The sequence below is a fragment of the Podarcis cretensis genome (assembly GCF_951804945.1).
Source record: "Podarcis cretensis genome assembly, chromosome: 8".
Classification (NCBI taxonomy): Eukaryota; Metazoa; Chordata; class Lepidosauria; order Squamata; family Lacertidae; genus Podarcis; species Podarcis cretensis.
The window spans coordinates 17212060-17223630 of record NC_137177.1 but is presented as its reverse complement, the minus strand read 5'-3'; the positions used below and the strand labels follow the sequence as shown (position 1 = coordinate 17223630).

At 43.3% G+C, this 11571-nt stretch overlaps 1 protein-coding gene across 3 annotated transcripts; it reads left to right on the top strand.

The window, feature by feature from the left end:
* Positions 1–221: 221 nt before the first annotated feature.
* LOC307221530 (interferon-inducible GTPase 5-like) lies at positions 222–10222 on the top strand (the record flags this gene model as incomplete). 3 transcript variants are annotated; one of them, XM_079986129.1, is made up of 3 exons in its annotated part: positions 222–358; positions 4419–4610; positions 8577–10222. In XM_079986129.1, the coding sequence occupies 2 exons, from the start codon at positions 4447–4449 to the stop codon at positions 9868–9870; spliced, it is 1458 nt and encodes a 485-aa protein (XP_079842255.1). In that variant the 3' UTR covers positions 9871–10222. The 3 variants fall into 3 exon arrangements, with proteins under 3 accessions (XP_079842255.1, XP_079842254.1, XP_079842253.1); XM_079986128.1 differs by lacking the exon at positions 222–358 and adding an exon at positions 1555–1638; XM_079986127.1 differs by lacking the exon at positions 222–358 and having other exon boundaries at positions 4375–4610.
* Positions 10223–11571: the final 1349 nt, after the last annotated feature.

Sequence of the window (11571 nt, the reverse complement as noted above, 5' to 3'; positions counted from 1 at the left end):
CTTAGCTAGAAGCTGCCAAGCCTTAGAAAAGGGAATTCTGTAACCTAGCAGACTGCAGCTGGGAATTTTGATGTCAAAATTCAAAACAGGAGGGAGGGAGGGGGTCCAGGCAGCGAGCAACCACATCCTCTTCTGCACCTGTTTGTTATGCTCAAAGCCTAGCTGAGGGCAGACCACAGTTTTCCTGTTGCTAGCACCAACTCAGAAGTACAAGAGCATCAGTCTGTTGAGATCTTCTAGCTCTTCTGCCACAGAGTCCAGAGAGGACAGGAGAGAGTGTGAGCAGCTGAAGTGAGAAGACAAACTATCCTATCCTCCTGTCCTCAAACAACTGTTTGTCAAGGATCTCGAGAAGCAAGTAAGTCTTAACAGAGGTCCCTCAAAGTCTTTCCCTCCCAGCCAGCTTTCCCCTTGCTCAGCTGGCAGGCTTGTGATCCCAATGATGTTTGATCTCCTGCTGCCCTTGAGCTTCTTCCCTAAGCTTAACAGCAGCATTGGGGGGGAGAGGGATTATCATCAGAATCATGGGATGGGGAGGGAACGTTTCAAACTGTCCTCTGCTTGCAAATCCTTTCTGTCCTGTTGAGTTGACTGGGGAGTATCTGAGAGTGCTTAAAAGGAGGCTAGACAGCAAGAGGTTAACAGTTATCTGAAGCCCTCCACACTGTCCATCCCCCTTTGCCCATGAAACTAGACAAACTATCTGGAACCTCCCCTTCTCCCCCCCTCCAACATGGCTGATCAGTGGAAAGGTACATTGTGAGCCTCATCAGACTAGGCAGTTGGACAAAAGCAGTCTGAGGGGTGCAAATGGCATGCTTCTGCAGCAAAGTTAGAACACCTCCCTCTCTCTCTGCCGAGCAGTGGCAAGAGGCTGTGGGGTTCCTGGCATGCACCCAGGGTCTGTGGTCCTTTGGAGAACTGAGACATGGCAGGGGTGTCTTTTGCCACCACTTACTGGATGCTGTCAAGCTTCCTGAATAATGTTGCCTTTTCTGGGAAGTCACCTGTGGAAGCACCCCATGTGGGCAATCCTTTACCTCTGCTGTTGTTGCCTCTGTGCCAGTCTCAGCAGCACCTGAGTTGTCAGACCTCCTACTACTGCAGTGTAGAATATTTGCAAAGCATCGTAGAAATTCCTATATATTTTTTTTAAAAAATCTAGTTAATCAGGTGCAATCAATTCAGCTGGTGTGCTCTGAGCATGAGTAATGTTGGATAAAATCCTTAGTCTGGGGTGTAAATGGCAGGCTGGGGGAGCAGAGCAGCGCTATGAGGAGAATTCGGCTGATCAGGGCAGTGGCGTCCCTGGTTGCACAACCAGACGTGCATCTGCAGCACATCAGATGAGCACTGGGCACAGACTTATTAATATAAGAATGCAATGACAACAAGGTTCTGCCTCATATCTGAAGTGCGTCAATTTCTTTCTTCCAACCCACTCTCTGCATAGACCTCTCCTGTTATTTGCATTAAAAAGTTGGGGGTTGGGGCAGTGAAAGGATTTCATTAGCATGAATACTTTGTTCTGCTTAGGGAACCCTTTCAGCACTAACAGGAGAGAGTGTGAGCAGCTGAAGTGAGAAGACAAACTATCCTATCCTCAAACAACTGTTTGTCAAGGATCTCGAGGAGCAAGTAAGTCTTAACAGAGGTCCTTCAAAGTCCTTCCCTCCCAGCCTGCTTTCCCCTTGCTCAGCTGGCAGGCTTGTGATCCCAATGATGTTAGACCTCCTGCTGCTCTTGAGCTTCTCCCCTAAGGTTAACAGCAGCCCTGGGGGGAGAGGGATTATCATCAGAATCATGGGATGGGGCGGGAAAGTTTCAAACTGCCTGCAAACCCCTTCGGTGCTGATGAGTTGACTGGGGAGCCTCTGAGAGTGCTTAAAAGGAGGATGGACAGCAGAAGTTAACAGTTATCTGAAGCCCACCATACCCAATGGTGGGGGGAGAGGGATTATCATCAGAATCATGGGATGGGGAGGGAACGTTTCAAACTGTCCTCTGCTTGCAAATCCTTTCTGTCCTGTTGAGTTGACTGGGGAGTATCTGAGAGTGCTTAAAAGGAGGCTAGACAGCAAGAGGTTAACAGTTATCTGAAGCCCTCCACACTGTCCATCCCCCTTTGCCCATGAAACTAGACAAACTATCTGGAACCTCCCCTTCTCCCACCTCCAAGATGACTGATCAGTGGAAAGGTACATTGTGAACCTCATCAGACTAGGCCGTTGGACAAAAGCAGTCTGACGGGTGCAAATGGCATGCTTCTGCCATTTAGAAAACCTCCCTCTCTCTCTGCCGAGCAGTGGCAAGAGCCTGTGGGGTTCCTGGCATGCACCCAGGGTCTGCGGTCCTTTGGAGAATTGACACACAGCAGGGGTGTCTTTTGCCACCACTTACTGGATGCTGTCAAGCTTCCTGAATAATCTAGCTGAGGATGCTGAAAGGGTTCGAAAGAAAGCCCTAGGACTGGAAGAGTGTGAGGCAGAGCATCTCAGGGCCAAGTAGAACTGGCACAAGACATGATGCAACCCAAGGTGGGGTAATAGGAGCTGCTGCTGCTGCTATGGCAAGTCTTCCCACTTTGGCACCCCTTTTCTTACCCATTTTGGCTGGTTCTAGAGACAATGGAGCAGACTCTATAGCAGATTTGCCTTACCGCAATACAACACAATCAAGCTTTTTAAAAAAGCAACAATTTTGTAAAGTCATTGTCACAAACTCTCAGATTTTCCCACCTACAGCTGGTTCACTGCTTTGGACAGAAATGGCCGCACCAAACTAGTCTCTTGACTGCTGGGGAAGGCTTCCTGTGCGTGCTTAGCTTCTGCTAGTCTGGCTGGAGAGATTTCTGTTCAGTTCAGGTTTCTCTTTCTCAGAAATCAGCCATTTGAGCAGAGCTGTGTGCTGGCGAGCAGCCAGGAATTATCAGCAACAGAACATTTGGTCCGAAATACATTGCTGCACCAGGCTCTTGTTTGTGGATCATAATATATTGGCTAAATGCAGGCATCCCCAACCTGTGGCCCTCCAGATATTTTGGCCTACAACTCCCATGATCCCTAGTTAACAGGACCAGTGATCAGGGATGATCAGAATTGTAGTCCAAAACATCTGGAGGGCCAAAGGTTGGGGGTGCTTGGCTTAATACATCTCCCTCCTCATGCCCATGAAGTTCCACACATAGCCCCTTCCCCAGACTTGGATCTTGGCTTCTGAAAGGTCCCACTCAGAACCACATCACATTTCAAGTTGCATTGTCGCATTGTTGTTGCTGTTGTTCAGACCCATGTAAATGTCAGAACAGAAGAGTTCTGCTGGATCAGGCCAATGGCCCACCAAGGCCAGGCTCATATTCTCAGAACTCAACTCAGTTCACTGTGAAACCACTCTGCCTCGCTTCCTTGTTGGCTGTTATTCATAGTTCGGAAGGCAGATGAAAGTGAAGCCTGCTTTCACTGTCACTGTAAAAAAAATATTTCAAAGTGTGGCATGTACCAGATAAGTTTTTCTAGATGCAAGAGAAAGCAATCGTCTCAAACCGCTGTCCAACTTGTCACTTTAAGGGAGTTGCTGTTTTTCCAAAGAGCGACAGGCTGCCAATGATAAACAATTTTAATTTGCTGATTGTAAAAATATTTCTATGCTGCCTTTCAGCTCTAAAAGGAGCCACCCTAATTAATTCTGACTTTTTCTTTCTTTGCTCACTTTCCCATATTTCAACCATTTCTACTATGTGAACGGTTGCTTGAAAGGACAACAATCAAATATACAGTGAGTGGAACCTTGGTTCTTGACCTTAATCTGTTCTGGGTTTCTGTTCGACTCCCGAAACTATTCAAAAACCAAGGTACAGCTTCTGATTGGCTGCAGGAGCTTCCTACACACTCGAGCAGAAGCCACGTCGAACGTTCGGCTTCTGAAAAACGTTCGCAAGCCGGCACACTTACTTCCAGGTTTGCAGAGTTCAGGCGCCAATTTGTTTGACAACTAAGCCGTTCGGGAACCAAGGCACCCCCGTATATCAGAGTTTCTCCAGGAGAAACCCTCACCAGGACAGGAAGTCCAATTTATGCAGTTCGAAAGCTTCTCATCAAAGCATTGCAGCCATTTCAGGGGCCTTAGGCAGGTAAACTGAGAGGCAGATGAAGCTGTGCAGGAATTTCAAGAGCATTTGTTAAAGCTGTTTACTTAACACGTTGTAATGACTATAATGTTGCCTGCACCCCAATTTCTGTTTAGTAAGAGATTCCTGGGGTTCCAGTGCTTACCCAGAATATGGTTTCCTTGGAATGTCAATGGAGTTAAACATTAAACATTAATGTGAGTAGTTTGAACTGGCAACCGATGCAGCTGTTTTAAAAGAGGACTTAGATGCAGAAGGCATTAACTGCTGCAATATTTCTGTTCTTGTTTAGGTGTGATAAATCTCACAGAAGAGCAGCCATGGGTTGTAAGAGCAGCAAAAAAGACACATTAGCTCAAATGAATCAGCCATCTGGCAAACGTACCCTTGATATCACCATTGTAGGGGACTCAGGTGTCGGCAAATCATCCCTGGTCAATGCCCTACTACCACCCCAGGACCCAGGAAGGAAGATGCACAATAAGTATGTTGGTTTCAGCTGAAGCCAAACTTTATTCAATTACATATCTTCAACTCAATATGAAAGCAAACATGTTTAATGTTTCTTTATTCTGTGATATTGTGGCTGTACAAGGATGTAGAGACCATACCTGCCCTCACTTTCCTCTTAATAGCAGTATTGTGGGGAGAAGGATTATCATCAGAATCACAGGATGGGGAGGGGAAGTTTCAAACTCTCCTTTGCCTGCAAATCCCTTCTGGGCTGTTGAGCTGACTGGGGAAGTACTGAGAGTGCAGAAAAAGAGCCTGGACAGCAGAAGTTAACAGTTAACTGAAGGTCCCCTTCCCGATTGCTGAGGAAACAAAAAAGTGAACAATAACTGGCTGTTATCCACATTAACTGCTGCACTCTCATCATCCCAATGCATGCACACACAGTATGTGACTCTGTATGGGCAGAGACTTCAGCGGTGCCAACACTTTGCTTGGATGAGGGTCACTGGAAACTATTGTCTTTTTTTGATATATGGTGCTGTGTTTGTGCGTTGAGTGTGCACACTCACATACCACCTTAGCACAAGTTGGAAGGGCTCACAGCATTACCACTCCAACAGATGTTAATTCCCCAAAAGGTTTCTTGCAGGGGAAGAGTTGCAGCACGGAGAGTGGGTCTGAGTAGCACTGAGTCAAAAACGAAAGAGGAATGTAAATTGGTAAAATTGATGGTAATTGCAGCCAGACAGGTTATAGCGAGTTATTGGAAAAATGCAGAAGAAACAGGGGTGAACCAATGGAGGAAAAAACTGAATAATATTATAATTTTAGAATATCTAACTGTGAAGATACACAGAATGAAAGGGTTTAAGGTCAGTGAGAAAGAGGAGGATTGGTTTGAGAAGATATTGAATTATTTGGGTCGGTTTGAACAATTTGGAGCAATTAAAATGCTAAAAGTTAAATAAACCTTGTGGAGGGAGGAGTAGAATTGTACATATGGTTGATTTGAATATGTTATTATTGATTATGTATACCCAATGTATCAGCCGCCTGGGGGGTTTCACTGTTTGTGTTTTGGTTGTTGATAAAAAATATTTATTTAAAAAACAACAACTGCCAGGACCTCTGGGAAACGCCATTTCCCAGGCTCCTAATTCTTGTATCTCCCAGGGACCCTGATGCTCAACCCATTTCTCCTGGATTATCCTAGAGGTTGCAACAAAGGGTGGTTGCTGAAAGATTCTTTCCCAATCTTCATCTAAAATCTGTTCCTGAATGTCTAACTTCCAATATTCTTTCAAACTTTCCTTTGGTGATTCCCTCTTGTCTAATAACACCTTAAACAATTTTGAAACTATTTTGTCCCTATCTGTCCTATATCTTTACACTAATTCTTCGAAGGGTGTAATAATTCTTTTACCACATTTTTTAACTTCTTCTTCCTTTAGCAGAGAGGAAATTTGTCTTTTCTGTAGTCAGTTAATTTTATTCCAAATACCACTTTCCTGTTCCATCGTACCTTCTATTCCCCAACTATTCTCTATCTCCTCAATTGAGATATCCTTTAATTTATCCCCTACCTCCTTTGGGATGAGCTCCCTTAACAGGGCCATTTTATCAAAATACCACACTTTGGTAAGGGGGGAGAGGCCACTTCTCCGCTTCTCCCATACCCAGGTGGACCCCGTAAATGTTGATATTTTATCTGCTTCCCTTTTCCTCCTATCGTATATTCTTATTTTTCCCTCCTACTACTTCCAAATTCTCCCACTCAATACACCCCAAATCTTCCCCCTGTTCTCCCTCCAACCAAATCATAAGATGTCTCAGTTGGTAGGCTTCGTAATATAAAACCATGTTGGGAATCCCCCATCCTCCATCTTGGATCCTATGATACCTATATCTACCTGCCGCCCTTGGTTTCTTGGATGCAAAAACAAACCTATTGATTTTCCCTTGCCACCCTTTCAATATCCATTCCGGTATGTGCCAGGGTAATACATAAAAAGATACGTTAATCCGGGTAACAAAAACATTTTAACTAATGCAATTCTTATACTAATTGATTCCTTCCTTTTCTCCCATATTTTCAACTTCAACTGAATACTGCTCCAAGTTTTTTAATAATTACATTCAAATATTTTCTTCAAATTTTTAGTTATCCTTACCCCTAAGTATTTTACCATCTTATTTGCTATAGGAATACCCAGTAATTTAGAGGCTTCTAGTTGAATTTTAAGTTTCACATTTAAACACATCATTGATGATTTATTAAAATTAACTTTTAACCCTGATACTTTTGAAAATCCTTGCAAAATTCTTTTTAATGGCACTACTGTGGTCCCCAGGTCCCTAACCATCACCATCATGTCATCCGCATACATTGTCAAAAATTCCCCCTCTGCCCTTCCTTTCCCCGGGATTTCAAATCCTTTAATCTCATCATTCTTTTTGAATTTGATTGCTAATGGTTCCAATGCTAAAATAAAGAGCACAGGAGAAAATGGACATCCTTGCTTTGTACCAGTTAGCACTTGGGCGTACCCCCCCCCCCCGCCGACCCATCAATTCCTCCCATTGCTTTGGACTCCGTATATATTGCCTCAACCACCTGTTGATATTTCAGTCCAAATTTATATTTTTGCAATATCTTTTTCAAATAATTCCAATCCACCAAATCAAATGCTTTATATATATCCAATGACATGAGAGTGAGAGGCAAATCTTCATTTTTCACTAAATACACCATACCCATCACCTAGGGACACGGGTGGCGCTGTGGGTAAAACCTCAGCGCCTAGCACTTGCCGATCGTATGGTCGGCGGTTCGAATCCCCGCGGCGGGGTGAGCTCCCGTCGTTCAGTCCCAGCTCCTGCCCACCTAGCAGTTCGAAAGCACTCTTAAGTGCAAGTAGATAAATAGGGACCGCTTTATAGCGGGAAGGTAAATGGCGTTTCCGTGTGCTGCGCTGGTGCTGGCTCGCCAGTTGCAGCTTCGTCACGCTGGCCACGTGACCCGGAAGTGTCTTCGGACGGCGCCGGCTCACGGCCTCTTAACCGAGATGAGCACGCAACCCCAGTCGGACACGACTGGCCCGTACGGGCAGGGGTACCTTTACCTTTTTACCCATCACCTTCCTGACTGCCTCCACCAAATACAGTTGAGGCACTGATGCAGAACTCTAGGTATAATGGAAGTTGTAATGTGTGAAAGTGTCCGCGTATATGTATTTTTTTGTGAAATTCCAGGCTCTGATATGCCTTATGGCAAACCCTTTCAAGTGTGGGTGCAGTAACCACAGTGAATTGGATCAAGGGAAATATTTGTTTTTAAGAAAAATCTGAACAGAGCAGAGGTGCCTCATTCCGTGCGGTGGAGCCACATGGTTCATTTACCAATCAGTGTGTCCCTATGTCTTACCAGGATGGAGGGGTGGTGCAAAGTGGTGGGGAGTCCAGCATGGTGCAGACACACCAGCCAATCAAATTCAATGCTCCTACCAGAGCATGAATGGAAGCTTCCACACCACAGTTTATTGAGGATTTCTTGCTGCTCATGTATGGAAGTTTTTGAGTGTCTACATGAGAATGTCCTCATCAAAATGCTACCCATTGTTATTTTCCCATTTAATCTGGATTTACGGTTTCCATGCAAATCCCAAGAAGTAAACAGCAAACAAACAAAACAAAACACCCAGGGAAATGGAAAATCAGGATTAAAAGGGGGAACAGAATGTGAAATGACATTTTGATGATGATGTTCTATAGACACTGAGAAAAGCATATATGCAAGAGCAGCAGTGAGCATAAATGGAAGTTCCATGTAGAAGAGCCCACAATATCAAGATTTGAATGTGGGTTGGTTTTTTTTTTTTTGGGGGGGGGGGAGATATTCATATTTCAGTGGAGTGTAAATCATCACTGAATTTCCCAGCTGGATGGACCACTAGTATTGCCAAAGTCTTTCTGAATTCTCCCTTTTTCTTTCTAGGATGCTATCATCAAATAAAATGAAATTTTTAGCATTCGTTCAGTTTATCAAGTCTCTCCAAAAAAATGTAGACATAAAATCAGACCCTGTTACATATTTCAATGAAACAATCAAGATATATGAGAAGTTTATGGAGACTTTCAGTGATGGTGGAATGAAGGAAGCAGCTTCAGAAGTAAAAAGGGAGCTGGAGGAGTTGGAAAACACTGAGCTTCACATTGCCATCACTGGAGAGATGGGCTCTGGGAAATCATCCCTCATCAATGCTCTGCGAGGCCTGAAGGCAGAAGATGATGGTGCTGCCCCTGTAGGAGTAACAGAAACCACACTGAATCCAAATGCTTATTCGCATCCCGACTATCCCAAAGTGAAATTTTGGGACTTGCCAGGAATTGGATCCCCAGGTTTTTCACCAGAGAGTTACCTTAAGAAGGTGGATTTCCCCAGATATGATTTCTTCATCATTGTAGGTTCCACAAGGTTCCAAGATTACCACGTTAAGCTAGCTCAAGAGATCCAACGGATGAATAAGTTGTTTTATTTTGTACGCTCCAAAATGGATATAGATATGTCCAGCATGAAAAGGGATTATCCTAAAACCTTCAGTGAAGATCAAGCCATTGAAACGATCAGGGATGACTGCAATAAGAACTTGCTAAACTTCAAGGAATCCAGTCACCAGAGCTTTCTGATCTCTTCCTGGGACCTTGCCAAGTATGACTTCCCCCACCTGGTGGAGACCTTGGAGAAAGATCTGCCCAGCCTGAAGAGAATTGCATTCCTGTTCAGCCTCCCCAACTTTTCCTCTGAGGTCATAGAAAAGAAGAAATCTGCGCTGAAGAGTCACATATGGAAAATATCCCTAGTGTCTGCTTGCATCAATGCTATTCCCCTTCCAGGCCTTCCTCTGGCTTGTGATGTTGTCCTCTTGCTTGTGTCCATGGATGTCTTCTACAAGAGATTTGAGCTGGATGATGGTTCCTTAGCTAGGGTGGCCAGATTGGCCAGGAAGCCTGTTGAAGAACTGAAGGCCGTGATTAAGTCTCCTCAGAGGAAAGAAATCACCCAGGATTTTGTCGTGAAGAAAATATCCCATACTTTACAATGTTTCCTCCCAGTTTCACCAGTTAGTAGTTTGGCAAGTGCAGGGGTGTCTTTTGCCACCACTTATTGGATGCTATTGAGCTTCCTGGATAATCTGTCTGAGGATGCTGAAAGAGTGAAGAAAGTCCTAGGCCTGGAAGAGTGTGAGGCAGAGCATCTCAGGGCCAAGCAGAACTGGCACAAGACATGATGCAGCCCAAGGTGGAGAAAGTAGGAGTTGCTGCTGCTGCTGCTGCTGCTGCTGCGGCAAACATTCCCACTTTGGCACCCCTTTTCATACCCATTTTTGCTGGTTCTAGAGACCATGAAGCAGACCCTATAGCTGATTTACCTTACCGCATTATGACAAAATCAAGCTTTTAAAAATAGGAATAAAAGGCATCTTCCAATTTTTGTAAAGTCTTTTGGAGACAAACGTGCCAGACAGGTACACCACTGCTCCCCATTTCCTGTATGGAACCCAATACTCTTATGAATTGAATTGGCCGGGTTTAATCAATGCACCCTTAGAGATTCATTAAACATGTCGTGTCCACAGTGAATGCTATTTTTAACTGATATTTTTAAAATATGCTCAGATGTAAACTAGACACTAGACACATATTAATGTAACATGCTATCGAATCCTCTCCATGTAACCTTTACCAAGATAGGCCTTTAAGAAAGAGATGTGTTTAATTTTGATGTAGTTTTATTAGATATTGCTAAAATTATTTTGTTAGATGATAGTAGGCAATAATCAAAATTACTGTAGAAGTTGAAGTGTAGGTATTTTGGGGATATAGTTTTTAGCTTTCATGAAGTTTTCTGTGAACTGCATTGAGACCTCTGGGTATAGGGCGGTATATAAATTCAATTTATAATAATAATAATAATGTTGCAGATTTTAATTGAGAAACTTGAGGAACCACCTTCAAAGGAGAATTTTGAAATAAATACCTCTTCCTTTGGAGCATCTTTCTCTCATTTGGCCCATGTAATATTTTGCTTCTTGTCCAATTCTAGCCTTGCTGATCCAGGCAATTCTGATTTAGTTAAGGTTTAGTCAAGGCTTCTCAGCCTTAACAATTTTTCAGATTTGTAATGCTAACATATTATGTTTTTATGCTATTAACCTCACTTATCTTATTTTCTATAGTGCTTGATTAAGTTCCACCAGGTAAAGGAAAGGTATGTGCTAATGAGGCATCTAATCATAAGCCTGCATTTTTATCAAGCTTATATTTTTTGATCAGGGCCTGTATCTTAAAAAGCTTAAAGATTTTCAAATGTTCATGCCAGGCAGAAGAGCAGCTGCCTAAGAACCTTGGCAATGTTTATTCTCCTGAACAAGGGGCCCCCCTGATTTATAGCAGAAAACAATTCTCAAAGTCAAAAAGGGAATTACAGGCTGAGAGCGAGGACACTGACCCTACATATTACAGAAGATAAAAAAGGCAGAGATAAACATAATTAAGAGTTGATAAATAGTAAAATAAAACCATGTGCCTCCCATTAAACTTGAGCCATATTTTCCTAAGGTTCAAAGGTCAAGAGCAATGGAAAAGCATCTAGCTGGCAGAAAGGAAGAGAGTATTTTGGGAAGTCTTTTTCTAAAGTTGTTTCTTTCTTAAACTGAGATCCTTTTAAGATTTCTTTTCCTTTTAAAAGGTTATTTATGTTAAGTATTAAATATATTGGCTTAAATGTAATTATGCAAAGGATTTAGAAAGAAAGAAATGTTAAATCCTTATGCTAGATTCTTATTTCATATAGTTGGAAGAGATCACAGGGGCCATCAGCCACCAGCCCAGCCCCCCTTGCCAAGCAGGAAACATCATTAGAGCATTTGTCAAGCTTTTTAGAGACCTCCAAAGGAAGGAGATCTTTCAATGATGATCCTTGACATCTG